At 44.5% G+C, this 20,028-nt stretch overlaps 1 protein-coding gene across 1 annotated transcript in view; it reads right to left on the reverse strand.

Annotated features, from left to right (window-relative positions):
- The window catches only part of LOC128065467 (E3 ubiquitin-protein ligase RNF213-like), a 136,381-nt gene that overhangs the window by 92,942 nt on the left and 23,411 nt on the right, over positions 1 to 20,028 (reverse strand). Inside the window, exons 3-10 of the mRNA XM_052658642.1 lie at positions 11,252 to 11,297; positions 10,296 to 10,768; positions 9,898 to 10,020; positions 9,108 to 9,277; positions 8,408 to 8,566; positions 7,873 to 8,075; positions 2,310 to 2,593; positions 879 to 1,135 (exon numbers count right to left, since the gene is read on the reverse strand). Of these exons, the coding sequence (XP_052514602.1) occupies positions 879 to 1,135; positions 2,310 to 2,593; positions 7,873 to 8,075; positions 8,408 to 8,566; positions 9,108 to 9,277; positions 9,898 to 10,020; positions 10,296 to 10,768; positions 11,252 to 11,297 (1,715 nt within the window). The remainder of the gene's footprint in view (positions 1 to 878; positions 1,136 to 2,309; positions 2,594 to 7,872; positions 8,076 to 8,407; positions 8,567 to 9,107; positions 9,278 to 9,897; positions 10,021 to 10,295; positions 10,769 to 11,251; positions 11,298 to 20,028) is intronic.

Below are 20,028 nucleotides of genomic sequence, written 5' to 3' on the forward strand. Positions count from 1 at the left end.
TTCATGTACTGTTGAAGCCTGGCTTGGAGAATTTTGAGCATTACTTTACTAGCGTGTGAGATGAGTGCAATTGTGCGGTAGTTTGAGCATTCTTTGGCATTGCCTTTCTTTGGGATTGGAATGAAAACTGACCTTTTCCAGTCCTGTGGCCACTGCTGTGTTATCCAAATTTGCGGGCATATTGAGTGCAGCACTTTCACAGCATCATCTTTCAGGATTTGAAAGAGCTCAACTGAAATTCTATCACCTCCACTAGCTTTGTTTGTGGTGATGCTTTCTAAGGCCCACTTGACTTCACATTCCAGGATGTCTGGCTTTAGGTGAGTGATCACACCATTGTGGTTATCTGGGTCATGAAGATTATACAGTAGAAGAGACAAATAGATTTAAGGGATTAGATCTGACAGACAAAGTGCCTGAAGAACTATGGATGGAGGTTCGTGGCATTGTGCAGGAGGCAGTGATCAAGACCATCCGCAAGAAAAAGAAATGCAGAAAGGCAAAATGGTTGTCTAAGGAGGCCTTACAAGTAGCTGAGAAAAGAAGAGAAGCTAAAGGCAAAGGAGAAAAAGAAAGATATACCCATCCGAATGCAGAGTTCCAAAGAATACCAAGAAGAGATAAGAAAGCCTTCCTGAGTGATCAATGCAAAGAAATAGAGGAAAACAAGAGAATGGGAAAGACTAGAGAGCTCTTCAAGAAAATTAGAGATACCAAGGGGACATTTCATGCAAAGAAATGACAACAGTGAGTGGTAAAATTATGGGTAGTTTTTATTTCTTGTATGTGTTCATCCATTCTATGACAAATACTTATTTTTATAATCACATAAAAACCATTAGAGAGCTAGAAAATCTTTACACACACGCACACAATACCTCTGAGGTGTTTCAAGGATGTCTTTCAGGTCCTTGGGAAAGGTGCCTAGTGAATTGGTGTCCAAGCAGAGGAGGTGACAGAGTGAGGCCAGGTCATTTTCCAGTAAGAGGAAGTTGAATTTTTCCACTAAGAAAAGGACAATCATGCCCATTCCCAATTTACTCTTCACTGGGCAGCCTTCAGGCAGAGGGTCCCCACCAGTTTCCAGAAATGGTGCCATTTTCTTTGTCACACACTCCCATAAATGCTTCTTCACCTGGACCAAGGAGAAAAAGAAAATGCATAACCATGGCATTGAACCCAACAGAGGTGTCAGGACCTGCCCGTCACTGAGCTTCGTTTCCTGTGAGCTGGGTAGGGCCCTGAGGAATGAGGGGCAGGGAAATCTCTGGGGAGGAGTCACCCTCCACCTGCCTCCCCACTAAACCCTGAGCATCCTCTTGTGCCAGGCCTTGGGGAGGTACCACCAGTGGTATATCCAGAGGCCTCAGTATGCTGGAGAGGATCTCAGGTGGGGGTTTTAAGCCTTATAAGGGTTCACATGGCTCCAGGTCTGTCTCAAAAATGCCTAAGCTATACCACTGAGCAGGTGAAGATGCAGTGAAGGAGGGTTCCAACCTTCTTCCCACTCTTCCCCAGGAGAGATAAGGAGGTGGGACCAGTGGGCAGGGGGTGAGAGGGGAAGTGAGGAGATGGGACCAGTGGCAGAGGTGAATCTAGGTGAGCAGGTAGGAAGAGGAAGAATTGGAGAGAACAGAGAATTCCCTAGACAGGGCACAAGGAAAAAGGGAACTGAAACAGCTCGACCCTCTCTACCAGCATATTAAAAAGCAGACATCACTTTGCAGACAAAGGTACATCTCGTCAAAGCTATAGTTTTTCCAATAGTCATGTGCGGATTTCAGTTAGACCATAAAGAAAATTGAGCACCAAAGAATTAATGCTTTCAAACTGTGGTGCTAGAGAAGATTTTTGAGGTTCCTTTGGACAGTAAGGAGATCAAACCAGTCAACCCTAGAGGAAATAAATATTTCTGAATATTCACTGGAAGGACTAATGCTGAAGCTAAAGCTTCAATAACTTGGCCACCTGATACAAAAAGCTGAATTATTGGAAAAGACCCTGGTGCTGGGAAAGATTGAAGGCAGGAGGAGAAGGGGATGACAGAGGATGAGATGGTTGGATGGCATCATCGACTCAATGGACATGACTTTGAGCAAACTTTGGGACATAATGAAGGACAGGGATGCCTGGTGTGCTGCAGTCCATAGGGTCTCAAAGAGTCAGACACAACTGAGTGACTGAAAACCAACAATAATCCACCTGGTCCACTGAGTCAAGGGGTCATATGGCCACTAGGAAGCAGGGTGATGCTGAGCAGTCAGGAGGTAGAAAAGAGAGCTGTTGCTGACACCCCTGAGACATGGTACCTCCTTCTCTTCATACTGTAGAGTACTCCACGGCTGTTCTTCTCCCTCATAAATCATGGGCACATGAATGACAGAATAGAGCTGCTGGAACTGGGTGAAAAATTTCATTAAATTGATGGCATTCCAGGTCTCAAGGATGTGGAAGATGCTGTCCAGCATGACTGCAGCCGCGATCTGCTTCCCTTTCACCAACTGTCTCCTCGTACCATCTGTTACATGATCCACCAATTTCTGAAATGTCCCAGGGGGCTTCACATGAATTACATCATCGTACTGATGCCAGTCTAAGAGTAAAGAGAATATTATACTTAGGGGCATTGAAACCCACTAGACCTGAACACTCCACCCTGGAAGGTTGATCTTGACCAGAAGAAACAAGATGAAGGAGCCAAAAAGGGAAGCAGGAAAATTACAGAATGTGGTAAACAGAACGCAGCCAGCACTCACTCACCCTGGTACCCAGCCACAGATGAGCAACATGGGGACTGACCCTGGAGGTAGCACAGATGTTTAGGACAGGTAACCTAGACACTCCACCATGAATTGAGTGAGGCCCAAGCTCACACCATTCATCTGCCCTGAGAATACTGAAATCATGTCGAACTAGACAGCTCAACACACTTGGTACATAAGTTCCTTAGAAAATGACCACATAGAAGTAAAAAATTTCATACTGAAACTGCATCACTCACTAGGAATTGTGCACCATTTTGGTATGTTACTTGGTAAAAGAGTTCCTTTCCTCTGTCCTGGGAACCATGGTGCCCACTCCATGAAGGATGGTACAGGTCACATAGCAGACAAAACAGCACTCAACAAGGGGTAAGGGTTGAACTCATGGCTTCTTTTATAACCAGCTGAAATATAAGTGCAAACCTAGAAACTCTAGGAAAATCAATTGCCAAATAATTAGAAGGCAAAGAGGTCAGTAAGACACCAAAAGGAACACAAGTGCATAAAAATAGCCATGAAAATCAGAAAGTCGAGCCTCTGAACAAGCCTCCTGCTCCTTGTGGCCCAGCCTGTTGTCTTTGCTGGAAGGCCCTGCTAACACATCCTTGTGCCATCCCAGCCCTGTCTGGCAATAACTAGGAATCAGTTCGGATCTGACCTCAGGCGTCAGCTCCTGTGGATGCTTTCCCTGCTCCCTGTGCCTCTTACAGGTGAGGGACACAATGGTTCTCTCTCAGTTTTATGAAAACTTTCTTCCAGAGAAAAGGTGGGTGAGAGATGCTGGCCTGGTGCCATGGAGATTGTGAGAGCGCCCGTCAGGGTCCTGGGCTAGGGACACCCTCGACCCCAGGACAGTGGGGCAGGGAGGGACATTAGCAGTCTTGGTCTCAAGACTCTACTAGAGGAATAAAATATTTAAGTTCCAACCTCCTAGAGAAAAGAGAAAAAAATTAAAAAATACAAAAAAGTACAAAAAAGAACAAGAAAACAAAATAGACAGAAAAGACACGATAATTAGTCAAAAGTGAGTCTCCCATTGACAGTCACAATTCATGCCAGTGGGCTAAGTTCCTCCAAAATGTGGTCAGGTTGAGAATTTCTCTGGTTGTCCAGTGGTCAGGACTTCCCACTTCCACTGCAGGGACAAGGGTTTGATCCAAGGTCTGGGATCTAAGATCCCACAAGCCACACAGCACAGGAAATAAAAAGATCAAAATTTCCAAGCAAGTCTATTTTCAGAAACTTTCCTAAGCATGATATTGTTTTAAATAATGTTTTTCAATAATCATATTTTGCACGCTTAGAATAAATATAAAAATGGACTACAAGGAGATCCAACCAGTCCATCCTAAAGGAGACCAGTCCTGGGTGTTCATTGGAAGGACTGATGTTGAAGCTGAGACTCCAATACTTTGGCCACCTGATGTGAAGAGCTGACTCATTTGGAAAGACCCTGATGCTGGGAAAGATTGAGGGCAGGAGGAGAAGGGGATGACAGAGAATGAGATGGTTGGATGGCATCACCGACTCGATGGACATGGGTTTGGGTGAACTCTGGGAGTTGGTGATGGACAGGGAGGCCTGGTGTGCTGTGGTTCTGGTGTTCTGTGGTTCATGGGGTCGCAAAGAGTTGGACATGACTGAGAGACTGAACTGAATATACTGAATACTGAATGGGAAAACAAACAAACAAACAAACCAACAAAAACCCAGCAAAACAGGGATGTGGCTGGAACAGCTGAATCTGAGAGAAAGCAGAAGAGTTGGGACAAAAAGCAAAGATCCTGAGGTGGGGGTGAGGAATGCAGACACAGCAGAGTCAGTTTCAGGCAAAACACAGCACAAGGCAAAAGACACTGGAACAGACAGACCGCCAGTGATGGCTGTTTCTGCCACCAGCACACACACCTCCCCTCTGGTGTCCCTGCATCACAGGGCTGAGCCCAGAGTCTCCATTCTGCCTGCCTTCCAAAAGTGGCTTCTACCAATGAGAGTGCTCACAGGAGGCTTAGAAGGAGGAAGAGAGGAGGGAAGACATCTCTCTGTTTATGGGGGATTAATGAAAACTTCATGTATTTAACATAGATAAACCACCATCACACCAAATGGAGCAAATTACAAAACTTTCCTCAATCAACAAAATCCCAGTGCCTTCTAGACACTCCTCACAAATCCCCTACATGGATGATGTCAGGGGCTGGGGCATTTCCCCATCTGGGCTCAAGCAGTGACCTCCAGACCCTCAGAAGCCACCAGAGTCCCTTCCTGGCCTTCCCAGCCCTTCTATCAGTTACTATGACTCACCTCCTATCCACTTAAAACTCCTGGTTTAACCTAACTGACCTAGTTTTCATCTCCAAGGGAGTTCTAAGGTCAGCCTACCAACAAGACATCTAAATAGAAGAGCCTATATGGAGAAATAACCAAAGGGCCTGAGGGCCTTTGCAACAAGGAAGGAAAAGCTCTAACACTCATATTTTTCTAAGCTTGCAAAATATAATTATTAAAAAAGACTACTTAAAACAATATCATGCTTAAGAAAGCTTCTGAAAATAAACTGGCTTGGAAATTCTGAGTTACTCTTCAACTTAAAAATCTGTTTAATGAAACAGCTTATATAAGTCAATATTTTTAAAAAGCCAATCAAAAAATGAGAGAAGACCTAAATTATCCAAAGAAGACATACAGATGGCCAACAGGCACATGAAAAGATGCTCATCATCACTAATTATTAGAGAAATGCAAATCAAAACAACAATACTACAATAAGGTATCACTGCACACTGATCAAATGGACATCATCCAAACAATACAAATACCAAATTCTGGAGAAGGTCTGTAGCAAAGGGACTCCGATACTGTTGATGGGAATGTAAATTGGTATAGCCACCTTGGAAAACCGTATGGAGTTTCCTCAATAAAACTAAAAATAGAGCTACAATATGATCCAGCAACCCCAACAATCCCACTCTTGGGTGTATATTTTAAAAAAAGACTTTATTTTGAAAAAAGGCATGCCCCTCCATGTTCACTGTAGCATTATTTACAATAGCCAAGAAATGAAAGGAAACTAAGTGCCCATCAGCAGATGAATAGATAAAGAAGACATGGTATATATACACAATGCACAGTTACTCAGCAATTTAAAAAATATTGCCATGTGCAGCAACTGGATGGATCTAGAGAATATCATATTAAATAAGTCAGAGAAAGACAAATATTATAACACATATGTAGAATAAAAAATAATAATAATGAATTTATAAAACTGACACACAGACAGAAAAAAAAACATCATTACCAAAGGTGAAAGTGAGGGGGAAAGGATAAATTAGGAGTATAGGTTTAACAGATACACACTACTAAATATAAATTAGAAAAGTGACAAGGATTTACTGTATAACACAGAGAACTATATTCAATATCTTGTAATAAGCTGTAATGGGAAAGAATCTGATATATATACATATATATATCATACACTTATATCATTTATATATATATTTATATATATATTTATATATATATATATATATAAAACTGAACCAGTTTGTTGTAACCCTGAAAGTAACACAAAAATTAAAAGATACTTCAGTGAAAGAGAGAAAAAAATGAAAAAGGGGGGGAAGGAAAGAAAATCTTTTTAATGGACTTTAAAATGATTGTTTATGTGTTTAAATAAAAAAAAATCATCTCTGTCTCACAGCTTAAGTACCAGGATCCAACCAGGTAAATCTGAAGTGACTAAGACAGTGCTTCCTAAGTAAGAGCAAATGGGACCTGCTATCCCAAGTCACTACCACATCTTCTGCAAAGACTAGATCAACACCAACTATTGTTTGATGACGGGCCATCAAAAGCATGGAAACAGCCAATTTGGATCATCCAGCAAGTGAAAGGCAAAGTCAGAAAGGACCATGGGACTCTGGGATCAGACCATATAGAAGAGAGTCTTGTAAAGGCAATCAAATCAACACTTGTGCACATTGAAGAGAACATGACTCTAGTTTCTTGTCTGTCTCTTTGGGCCAGTTCAAAATAACTAAGCACCTACCCCACTGACCTCTATTGTTGTCAGCCCAACTGAAATCCCAGGCACGGACAGCATCAATGGCAAAGATCCCTCCAGATGACTCCAAACCCAGCCATCAAGTCACTCCCAGCTTTCAGTCCTGCCTAGCTGAGGCCCCAGACATTAGAGAGCAGAAACCACCCAGCCCTACTGTGCTCCATCCAAACTCCTAACCCACAGAAGTAATGAATATAATAAAACTGTTTTATGCACTCCCAAAAAACAAATAAGCAAAATAGAGTACCTGGTCTTGGTGACAGACTGATCCATTTCTCTCAAAAGCTGACAGATCAATCTTTTTAAACAAGGATTTTAATTTTAATCTAATAGATATACGTTCAGCTTTTGAGTCTAAAAACTTGATTATCCATTCTTTCTGAGGATACATGTAATGTTTATGACAGACCAGGAATTCAGCTACAAAGAAGATCTGAGCAGTTCCTAAGAGTAGAACCCATATGCATATGTATGCACACACCAAACAAACACTGCACACATAGTGCATACAGTGAGTGGAATAGAGCACAAAGAAAAGAATTAGCTACAGACAAGAATAGAAAGAGAAAAGGAGAATAAAGTGATAGAAAGGAGAAAAAGTAAATAGAAGAGTGACAGTGATGACAGACAGCAGTGAGTGGTGAATCTGGCCCTTGATGGCTTCTGCTGGATGTCTTATTCATAGTTGCCATTTGGAAATCTGGGAAGGTCTTCTATCCTGTCTGGCAGCCCTACTTCCCTTTTCCTTGCCCCTGCTCACTGCTGCCTCTCTATGTCCCAGTCCCCTCACTTCCCAGGCAAATCTACCTTCTCTCCTTTCCCTTAGAAAAGGTCTATTTCTTTGTTTACTCTTGTGAGTGGTTAACCTAAACTGATCAGAAACATGCTTCCAAGCTCAAGTTTAGGAAACATAGAGTAGGGAGGTAGGGCAGGGCCAATGCCAAGCAGAGAGGACCCACAGAGGTCAAGGAAAGCCTTTACTCCCCAGAGAGGCACGTCCAGCCTCAGAAGTTCTGATCAAGAGTCCAGACTTCAGCTTACCTCCAGAATCTAGAAGGGAAGAGTTCACCCGCAGACAGCGGTTCACGTGCTCGCCTTTCTTTGGCTGATCTTTGTAGATGAACTCATACTCCTCAGAGCTCTTGCCTCTGCAGATGAGGTACTTGTAAGGAATGGGTTTATTCATGTGCTGCTTGGAAATGATGGTGCTGCCTTCAATGAGAGATCCGTTCTCATGTAAGTCTCTGTGAATAAACAGGAGAGCAGCTGGTTGTCTGAAAATCCCCTCCCAGAAATTTTCATTCTTCTCAAACACAAAATGAAGTACAGACTCAAAGCTATAAATATATGCTGACTGAGAAGATGCTTCTAGAAAAAGGCTCGGTTTCCACGTGGAGACATAAAGAAGACCAAGATGAAGTATGACAAAGAAGTGCATTATAAGGAAGAGTTTTTTGAAATATTCATCTCCCAGAAGTTTAACAATTAATCAACTTGATCAGAATTATGATTTCAATATATTTCAAAGACTGGACATTCTGTACATTTCCTTATGGGCCAACTGGGGTATACTCACTTGCTGTAGTGCATCTCGCAAACATTATGACTCCATGCAGGTTTCCCAAATTCTTTTCCGCCCCTGACAAATACTTTGTGTTGGTGGGGGTTGAACTCGAATTGTTTAGGAATAATTGCATGGAAGTACACTGTGATTCCTTCTGCGGAGCTCAGCAGGCTGGGGGAAAGTCACATAGGAAAACATCAATTATATCTGGGTTTCCCTACTCCCTGCCCACACACACATGCAGGCTCACATGGGCACACACGATCTTGTTTCTCAGCTGTGCACTAACACACACCCCAGCAAAATGTAAGAGATTCCACACTTCAGACAGACTGCCCACCATGTGGGTCCCCTTGGCTCTCCCTCTATGGTGGAGGAGGACAGTGGGCACAGGGTGGGGTGATCTCTGCACAGCTCCAAAGAGCTGGGGGTGGTGGGAGGGGGTGACTGAGTCTGGGGCATGACTGCCTCTCTCCTGACTTCTGTAAGGTCCATGCTGCTCAGGTCCCCAGAGGCCATGTGATGGCGCATTTCAACCAATCAAGGAATTGGGACAGGTGCCCCTCCCCTGCCAACCTCCTGAGCGTTGCCCTTTGCCCTGCGAGTCAACAAAAAGGCAGCCTGGGAATCTCCTCTGGGGTGGCGTGGCCCTTTCCAGCCCCAGTGCTGGGTGGGGGCCAGGCCTGCGCCCCCCTGAGCCAGTTGCACCCACCTCTCCTTAGCTCGCTGTGTGCTCTGGTTCCTTTGCTCCTTCTCATTTTTCACAGGGGCTGCATTATTTCCGTTATTCCCCTCTGGCCTCTTCAGGTCCTTTGGCTTGGCTTTCTCATTTTCACAAGTTTTCCCTCCAGGAACAGCTGTCTGATCCTTGGTTGCAATTTCCTGGAATAGGCACCCAAACCCCAACCTTTAGACTGGGCTCCATGCTTGCCCCCAACACGGGACACTTGTCACAGTTGCCAGACTGGTCACATCCCTTCCCTGCTCAGAACCTTCAAATGGCTTCTGGTCCACCCACCACAAGCTCCAAGGACTCCTGTCCCCAGCATCGTCAACCCCAGCCTCAACCTCGGCCTCTCTTCCCTTCACCTGCTCTTGGGAGAAGCAGCTTTCCTGCTGACCCCTAAACAAGCCCACCACACTCTCCCTTGGGGCCTTTGCATGTCCCCAGATAGGCACGTGGCTTGCCTGTCACTCTGAGTTCTCCTTGGAGAGGCCCTGACTGGTACCCACCTCAGTCCCTTGCCCTACTTCTCTCCAGGGCACTTCACACAGTCTGGCTTTGCACGTCTTTCTCCCCACTAGAACGTGAGCTCCCAAAGGCAGGAACTGGTCTCATTCATGGCTATATCCCCAGCACCTAACACATATTCACCAAATGATTAAGCTGTGGAAGGAACCGGACTAAAAGGAGCAGCCCATTGAATGGACAGCAAGGATGGGGAGGTTGTCCTAGGGAGGGTGTCCTGGAGAGCCAACAAGGTAGGCATGAGGTAGTTTACCTGGTGGTGGTCTTGGGAAGCAGGGACACTTGTGGGTGGCTCTTTTGTTTTCTGAGTCTTATTTTTAACATCTTTCTCAACTCCTTTCACTGAAACAGCTGACTCAGCTGCAACATCACTTGCCTGGAAGAAGTAAAGACCCCAAAATATCAGGGCCAAAATGACAAAGCACACAGGGAAACTTGGAATCAATGGCAGAAGGGTCACCCTCTGCCACCAGCCCAGGAAGAGGGGTCAGCAGCTCAGGGTAGACTCATAGCCCCTTCCACAGCCCCCATCCCAGGAAGCAAGTCCCAGTGGACGCCCTTCCCAGACACTGAAGTGTTATTAGAACCGCACCGCACAGCAAAGTGTTGAGACATGGCAGGCCAACCCTGGTCATCACTCCCCTAACTCACCCCAGAGGCAAGAGCCCTGGCCTGATGCCTGATGGTCTGCAGATATTTTCTGGGCTTGGAGGTGTCCATCTTTGGCTCAGGCAGCAGGAGCTCCTGGGCAGGATCCTCCTCCCTAGGAGAGCCTTCACTGGGAGAAGCGGGGAGATCTTTATACTTGGAGGGGCTTGGGGAGTGATGGTCATTCCCTTCTGGGAGGGCTCCTCCCAGAGTCTGGTCCTGAGGTGCCGGGCTGCTCAGAGACTCAGTGCCCGTGGCTGCTTCTGCCTCTCCTGCAGCCTCACCTTGCAGAGGGTGGCCCATGGCCTCCAGCGGTATTTTGTCCACACTTGGAGACTGGCCTGGCTGGTGAGTGGGACTACCCTGCTGAGCTGGGCTTTGGCATGGAGCTGTGTCCTGGAGCCCAGGGTTTGGAACTGAATTCAGACTACAGGGCCCCAACGAGGACAGGGACAAGGAATCCAGCTCTGCAGATGTGGAAGTGTTAGAGGAAGCACACTGACTGAAACCGCCCACCCTGGCCAGACACAATAGTTACCATTTGGATGAGTTTTATGACAGGAGGTCCTGGTGAGGAACACAGAACTAATAAGCCACACCAACCGGAAGAATTCAAGAAAGGTCAAAAGGAGACACCACATGTCCGACCACCTCCCAGAATCCTTCTCTCTGGCATCCATCTTGGCTGAACAAGGCATGCACCAACCAGGAAGGACTCTGAGTCAGATGATTGGCTAAAGACAACCTGGAAACTAACCCATCACCGTAAAACCCAAGACTGCGAGCCACGTGGCAGAGCAGTCCTCCTCGGTTCCCTTACCCTACTGCCCTCCACCCAGGTGCCCTTTTCCAATAAAATCTCTTGCTTTGTCAGCACATGCCTCTCCTCAGACAATTCATTTCCAAGTGTTAGACAAGAGCCCAGTTACGGGTCCTGGAAGGGGTCTCCCTTCTTGCAACAGAAGCATTCTTCTGATTCCTTTTCTTCCTTTTACTCTTTCTGTGCTGCTAAACAGAGAAAGAGACACTAATTTTGTTTTTCAAGTTTACTATACTCTCACCAATGTTTTCCTTCGATTTCCTTTCAGTTTCTGAAATACGTCAAGCATAGCTCAACCAAATCACTGAGAGTGTTAACAGCCTCAGTAGAGAGGCCAGAGGTCCCCAAGCAGCAGGAGCAAATAAACTGCAAGTGGCAGACATTTATTTTTTTTCCTTCTCTACACAAAATTAAAGGTTTCTTTTATTTCTGTGTTATCATGGCAACACCTGGATCAGCCTGAACTTAACTTTATCTCAAACTTTGAGCTAACTGAATGCATTTTTCTTACGGAAATAATTCCTTCTACTATGTTAATGAACCATGTGTTTGCTTGGAAATCTGCCTTTCTTCAAGATTCATGTCAATTGTTTCATGGCCTGGGATGTCATTATGGCCTCACCTAGTGCCAATGTTATCTCAAAATGCATGTTGTGGGTTAGGGGCCTGGTGCAACTCTCTCAGTTTTGAGGTGTTTCTTTTCTTTAATTAGCAGCTTGCTAACAGGTATATAAATCCTTACTAAAAACTAGCAAGGGGGTCACTCTTTCTGCCCCCTTCTGATGTCTATGTCAGAAACTCTCTATCTCTTTTTATACTGTAATAAAACTTTGCCACACAAAAGCTCTTAGTGATTAAATTCCTCTCCTCTGAAGGCCACGAATCCCAGTATCATTCACAGCTTGGAGAAGCAATCTTACCACTTTACAATGGCTATATCTGCCATTCCTTTATCTTGGAAAGAAACTGAGCATGAAGTGAATCAGGATGGTGAACAAGCTGGAAACAGTGATGATCACATGCTTTGTTTTGCTCAACCCAATCTGAGACGCTCATGTGAAATTCCTTCCAATGGGACGTCCCTGTGGGTGTGTGCTACAGTCATGTCCAACTCTTTGGGACCCTATGGACTGTAGCCCACCATGCTCCTCTGTCCAGGGGTTTCTCCAGGCAAGAATACTGGAGTGGGTTGCCATGCCCTCCTCCAGGAGTACTTCCCAACCCAGGAATCTAACCCGCATCTCTTGTGTCTCCTGCATTGGTAGGCAGGTTCTTTACCACTAGTGTTAGGGGAAGCACACTGATTGAAACTGCCCACCCTGGCCAGGCACCATAGTAACCATTTGCATGAGTTGTTTTATGACAGGAGATCCTGATAAGGAATACGGAACTAATAAGCCACCACCAACCGGAAGAGTCCGGGAAAGGTTGAAAGGAGACACTGCATGTCTGTCCACTTCCCAGAATTCCTCTCGCTAGCATCCATCTTGGCTGAGCGATGCGTGCACCACCAAGAAAGACTCTGAATTAGAATGATTGGCCAAAGACCACTCAGAAACTAATCCCATCACCATAAAACCGGAGACTTGGAGCCACGTGGCAGAGCAGTCCTCCTCGGTTCCCTTACCCTACTGCCCTCCACCCAGGTGCCCTTTCCCAATAAAATCTCTTGCTTTGTCAGCAGATCTCTCTCCTCAGACAATTCTTTTCTGAGTGTTAGACAAGAGCCCAGTTTCGGGCCCTGGAAGGGGTCCCCCTTCCTGCAACACTAGCACACACTGGGAAGCCCATGTCCCTGTAAGGGTGGCTTTCAAATGTCAGAAAGCATGCAGAGGCCCCCACACTTTACACTGCTATATGGTATTATGTACAAAATGGAGATGCAAAAATGAACAGAAGTCTAACTTGTTCCTTCCTGCACTTGCACTGGCATATTATGCCTGCCTGCAGATGATCCTCACTCAAAGTCAAGAGTCCTCTGCTTCAGAATCAGAGATGAGCTTGTGAGAAGTAGGTGTGGCAGGCCCCTGTGAGGACCCCATGGGGCTGGATGCCCTGCATGCATGGGGATCCTGCTTTGCTGCAAATATTGATTAGTTCATTAAGTGCCAGTAACCTGTGACCCTCACTGCCACTGAAGCCCAGTGTGGGCCTAGGGCTTGGCATCTCATCCTTTGCCTGGGCTGAGTCTCCAGGAGAGGGAGATTGAAGACCTTGGGGTTTATCTGCACATGGGGTGGGGCAGCCTGGTTCTGGGTCAGCTTCCAGATTTTCTCCAAGAAATCTGACCAAAATTCCAGCCCATCTGCTTGAAACAAGCAGCATAGTGCACAGGCTGCCCTGAATGGCAATTTCCCAGTCTGACATCCACACCAGCTAACACTGTGGTAGAAAGAAGCTTAAGGAAGGGCATTCAAGGCAATCACACCCCCAATTTTCAGGGAATATATATCTCTGAAGATCTTGCCAACATACTGATGGTGACTCAACACATCTGAGGGAACTTCAGGTTCTGCATTTCCATGGTGCTGCTGCCAGTCCAGGCTTGCTCTGTGATCACTACCACCAAGCAGCTCCCCACCCCTGACACCTGACTCTGATCTGACAGGTCTGGGGGCCTAGGCACCAGCATCTCCATTAGCTATCCCAGTGATCCTGATGTGCAGCCTCACTGAGAACCGCAGGTCAGACCAGCAGGAAGCTGTGTGTGGACCCCACAGCCCCAAGCCCTTTGCAGAATCTCCTCCTTTTTGAGTGCGAGGCTGGCTTAAATTAAGTCGCTTAGTTCTATGCTGATTTAACAAAAGGAACCTGGAACTCTGTCTTAAGCACAAGGAAAAAGAAAGGAAGACATGTTCTTCCCCGACAAACCTGATGTTTAGTGGGATAAAAAGACTAAAAACAAGTGGTTTTAGCATATTGGAAGGACGGGGAGGCTTCCCATGGAAGAGGTGCAAGTTGAGTCTGAAAGTCATTGAGGGCCAAGAAGGCAGTTTCACGCAGTCCAAAGATTTCTGGGACATGTGCATCTGAACATGGCCAAAGCCATGGGCTGCCTTTGAGAGGGTAACAGGCAGGAAGGCCAGGAATCTCCAAATGGAGGAAACAGGCTGCAAGTATCAGACATTTTTTTACCTCTCTTTTAAGCAGCAGGAGGAAACAAACTACTGTTAAATTTTTTTTCCCCCTTCTCTATACAAATTTAAAAGAGGCTTCTCTTAAAATTCTGTGTTGCCATAATGACACCTGGTTCCACCTGAACTTAACTTTTATCAAACCTTAAGCTAACCAAGGCATTTTTCTTATGGAAATGTTTGTCTTAAGCTATGTTAATGTACTATGTATTTACCCCAGACTGTCTTCAAGTTAGTTCTACCTAAAGGCTCAGAACTCACTTGACAAACCACTGTGTTATACTCATACATTGTTCTCCTAATCTATGCTAATGAAACTATATATTTGTATGGAACTCTGCCTTTCTTCAAGATTCATGCCAATCATTTTATGGCCCAGGATGACTCACCTGATGCCAAGATTATCTCAAAATGCATTCTGTGGATGAGGGGCCTGGTGCCATTCTCTGAGTTTTGAGACATTTATTTTCTTTAAATAGTAGACTACTAAGCGCAGGCGGCTGCGACTGGCGCACTAAGTGCAGCCGAGAGGAGCTACCCCGCGTCAGAGGTCAGGGGCAGTGGCAGGGAGGAGCCACCCCGCACCCGAGGCCAGGGGCGGCAGCCGGGAGGAGCAACCCCACGTCCAAGGAGCGGTGGCTGTGTGGGAACAGGAGGGCCTAGAGGAGCTATCCCATGTTGAAGGTCAGGAAGGGTGGTGGTGAGATACCCCTCGTCCAAGGTAAGGAGAAGTGGCTGTGCTTTGCTGGAGCAGCCATGAAGAGATACCCCCACGCCCAAGGTAAGAGAAACCCAAGTAAGATGGTAGGTGTTGCAAGAGGGCATCAGAGGGCAGACACACTGAAACCATACTAACAGAAAACTAGTCAATCTAATCACACTAGGACCACAGCCTTGTCTAACTCAATGAAACTAAGCCATGCCCACAGGACAACCCAAGACAGGCGGATCATGGTGGAGAGGTCTGACAGAATGTGGTCCACTGGAGAAGGGAATGGCAAACCACTTCAGTATTCTTGCCTTGAGAACCCCATGAACAGTGTGAAAAGGCAAAATGATAGGATGCTGAAAGAGGAACTCCCCAGGTCAGTAGGTGCCCAATATTGTTATTCGAGATCAGTGGAGAAATAACTCCAGAAAGAATGACGGGATGGAGCCAAAGCAAAAACAATACCCAGTTCTGGATGTGACTGGTGATAGAAGCAAGGTCCGATGCTGTAAAGAGCAATATTGCATAGGAACCTGGAATGTCAGGTCCATGAATCAAGGCAAATTGGAAGTGGTCAAACAAGACATGGCAAGAGTGAATGTCGACATTCTAGGAATCAGCAAACTAAAATGGACTGGAATGGGTGAATTTAACTCAGATGACCATTATATCTACTACTGTGGGCAGGAATCCCTCAGAAGAAATGGAGTAGCCATCATGGTCAATGAAAGAGTCTGAAATGCAATACTTGGATGCAATCTCAAAAACGACAGAATGATCTCTGTTCGTTTCCAAGGCAAATCATTCAATATCACAGTAATCCAAGTTTATGCCCCAACCAGTAATGCTGAAGAAGCTGTAGTTGACTGGTTCTATGAAGACTTACAAGACCTTTTAGAACTAACACCCAAAAAAGATGTCCTTTTCATTATAGGGGACTGGAATGCAAAAGTAGGAACTCAAGAAACACCTGGAGTAACAGGCAAATTTGACCTTGGAATACGGAATGAAGCAGGGCAAAGGCTAATAGAGTTTTGCCAAGAGAACGCACTGGTCATAGCAAACACCCTCTTCCAACAACACAAGAGAAGACTCTACACACGGACATCACCAGATGGTCAACACCGAAATCAGATTGATTTTATTCTTTGCAGCCAAAGATGGAGAAGCTCTATACAGTCAACAAAAACAAGACTGGGAGCTGACTGTGGCTCAGATCATGAACTCCTTATTACCAAATTCAGACTTAAATTGAAGAAAGTAGGAAAAACCACTAGACCATTCAGGCATGACCTAAATCAAATCCCTTATGATGATACAGTGGAAGTGAGAAATAGATTTAAGGGACTAGATCTGATAGATAGAGTGCCTGATGAACTATGGAATGAGGTTCGTGACATTGTACAGGAGACAGGGATCAAGACCATCCCCATGGAAAAGAAATGCAAAAAAGCAAAATGGCTGTCTGGGAAGGCCTTACAAATAGCTGTGAAAAGAAGAGAAGTGAAAAGCAAAGGAGAAAAGGAAAGATATAAGCATCTGAATGCAGAGTTCCAAAGAACAGCAAGAAGAGATAAGAGCCTTTTTCAGCGATCAGTGCAAAGAAATAAAGGAAAAGAACAGAATGGGAAAGACTAGAGATCTCTTCAAGAAAATTAGAGATATGAAGGGAACATTTCATGCAAAGATGAGCTCAATAAAGGACAGAAATGGTATGGACATAACAGAAGCAGACAATATTAAGAAGAGGTGGCAAGAATACACAGAAGAACTGTACAAAAAAGATCTTCACGACCTGGATAATCACGATGGTGTGATCACTCACCTAGAGCCAGACATCCTGGAATATGAAGTCAAGTGGGCCTTAGAAAGCATCACTATGAACAAAGCTAGTGGACGTGATGGAATTCCAGTTGAGCTATTTCAAATCCTGAAAGATGACGCTGTGAAAGTGCTGCACTCAATATGGCAGCAAATTTGGAAAACTCAGCAGTGGCCACAGGACTGGAAAAGGTCAGTTTTCATTCTAATCCCAAAGAAAGGCAATGCCAAAGAATGCTCAAACTACCGCACAATTGCACTCATCTCACATGCTAGTAAAGTAATGCTGAAAATTCTCCAAGCCAGGCTTCAGCAATACGTGAACTGTGAACTTCCAGATGTTCAAGCTGGATTTAGAAAAGGCAGAGGAACCAGAGATCAAATTGCCAACATCCGCTGGGTCATGGAAAAAGCAAGAGGGTTCCAGAAAAACATCTATTTCTGCTTTATTCACTATGCCAAAGCCTTTGACTGTGTGGATCACAATAAACTGTGGAAAATTCTGAGAGAGATGGGAATACCAGACCACCTGACCTGCCTCTTGAGAAATCTATATGCAGGTCAGGAAGCTACAGTTAGAACTGGACAAGGAACAACAGACTGGTTCCAAATAGGAAAAGGAGTACATCAAGGCTGTATATTGTCACCCTGCTTATTTAACTTCTATGCAGGGTACATCATGAGAAACGCTGGGCTGGAAGAAGCACAAGCTGGAATCAAGATTGCCAGGAGAAATATCAATAACCTCAGATATGCAGATGACACCAACCTTATGGCAGAAAGTGAAGAGGAACGAAAAAGCCTCTTGATGAAAGTGAAAGAGGAGAGTGAAAAAGTTGGCTTAAAGCTCAACATTCAGAAAACGAAGATCATGGCATCCGGTCCCATCACTTCATGGGAAATAGATGGGGAAACAGTGGAAACAGTGCCAGACTTTATTTTTTGGGGCTCCAAAATCAGATTGTGATCGCAGCCATGAAATTAAAAGACGCTTACTCCTTGGAAGAAAAGTTATGACCAACCTAGATAGTATATTCAAAAGCAGAGACATTTCTTTGCTGACTAAGGTCCGTCTAGTCAAGGCTATGGTTTTTCCAGTAGTCGTGTATGGATGTGAGAGTTCGACTGTGAAGAAGGCTGAGTGCCAAAGAATTGATGCTTTTGAACTGTGGTGTTGGAGAAGACTCTTGAGGGTTCCTTGGACTGCAAGGAGATCAGCCCTGGGATTTCTTTGGAAGGAATGATGCTAAAGCTGAAACTCCAGTACTTCGGCCAACTCATGTGAAGAGTTGACTCATTGGAAAAGACTTTGATGCTGGGAGTATTGTGGGCAGGAGAAGGGGACAACAGAGGATGAGATGGCTGGATGGCATCACTGACCCGATGGACGTGAGTCTGAGTGAATTCCAGGAGTTGGTGATGGACAGGGAGGCCTGGCGTGCTGCGATTCATGGGGTCGCAAAGAGTCAGACACGACTGAACGACTGAACTGATAGAAGGTTTCAATGGAAGGTTTTGCCTTAGGGAATGAAAAATAGCCCCACCTTGTGTCAGAAATTTGTAGACCAAGTTGTGCAAAATGTTAGGAGAAAGTATTAGGATTTATATTTGATATATTATATGGATGGTATTTTGGCAGTTCATAAGGACAGAGCCTTGTTGCAACAAATTTTATCTGAATTGATTGAGGCTTTGGAAAACTGAGGTTTAAAGATAGCTCCAGATAAGATACAAGTAAATCCTCCTTTTTCTTATTTGGGGAGGGTGTTAAATACCCATACTGTGAGTCATGCCCCTTTGCAGTTGTGGAGAGATCGTTTACTAACTTTAAATGATTTCCCAAAAGTATTAGGAGATATTAATTAGATATGCCCACATTTAAAACTGACTACAGCAGATTTGAAGCCTTTGTTTGATTGCTTAAAAGGCGATCCTAATCCCAGTTCTAAGAGAGAATTGACTAGTGAGGCAGAGTCGGCTCTTGTTAAAGTGGATGAGGCTTTAAATGATCAGTTAATTAGGGTTAATATTACCAGAGGATAGGAGTCAATTATTCTCGCCACAGAACATACACCTACAGGATGCTTGTGGCAAGAAGGCCCATTGAAATGGCTCCATCTACCAGTGACCCCCCCAAAAAATAATTTTATCTTATCCCAGCTTGGTGGCACAATTAATTATAAAAGGTAGAAAAAAAAGGTGTGGAACTTTTTGGAAAAAAAAAAAAACAAATATTGTGATTCCATTCAATAAAGATCAATTGCAATTTCTTTTACAAAATAGTGATGATTGACAAGTTGCCCTGATAGATTTCCGGGGTCAAATTTTGTTTCATTTGCCCTCAAGTCCCTATTGCATTTTTTGAAAACACATCCAGTGATTTTTCCAAAGAAATTTTCTATTCAACCTTTGGAAGGGGCAATTTTAGTTTTCACAGATGATTCCTCTAACAGCAAAGCAGTCACAATTATTGATAGAATATCCCATGTTCAGGTAACTGAAGAGACATCTGCCCAGAGGGCTGAGTTACAACCAGTTATTTGGGCTTTTCAACATTTAAGAGACCACACCTTCAATCTGTTAACTGACTCCCGATATATTGTAGGGTTGTTTCCTCATATGGAGACTGCTAATATTCCAGAAAATAAAACTACTATCTTCCCCTTGTTATCTGATTTATGGAAAGAGAATAAACACAGAAATAAGAAATATTTTGTGGGACATATTAGAGTCCATTCCGGCTTGCCAGGCCCTTCACATGAAGGAAATGCTTTGGCAGATGCATTAACTAAAGTAATTGCTTTAAACTTACATAAAAAGATTGACAAGGCCAAAAATTCTCACAAAATTTACCATCAAAATAGAGCTGGTTTAAGGTATAAATTTCATATCCCTAGGGAAACAGCTAGACAAATAGTTATGTCCAAATTGCCCAATATTTAATCCATCTCCACCATTAGGAGTTAATCCCCGAGGCCTTAGGCCTAATGCTCTCTGGCAAATGGACGTAATTCATATCCCGGCCTTTGGAAAACTGTCCTTTGTGCATGTTACCATGGATACCTTTTCTCATGTTCTTATAGCCTCTGCTAGATCAGGTGAAACAGCAAGAGATGTAATTCTGCACTTGTTTCAATGTTTTTCCCAAATAAGACTCCCCGAACAAATAAAAACAGATAATGCCCCGGCTTATGCTTCTGTTGCTTTTAAGAGATTTTGTCAACAATTTTCCATAGTATATTCAACACAAAT

Source organism: Budorcas taxicolor, chromosome 19 (genome assembly GCF_023091745.1).
Source record: "Budorcas taxicolor isolate Tak-1 chromosome 19, Takin1.1, whole genome shotgun sequence".
Taxonomy (NCBI): Eukaryota; Metazoa; Chordata; class Mammalia; order Artiodactyla; family Bovidae; genus Budorcas; species Budorcas taxicolor.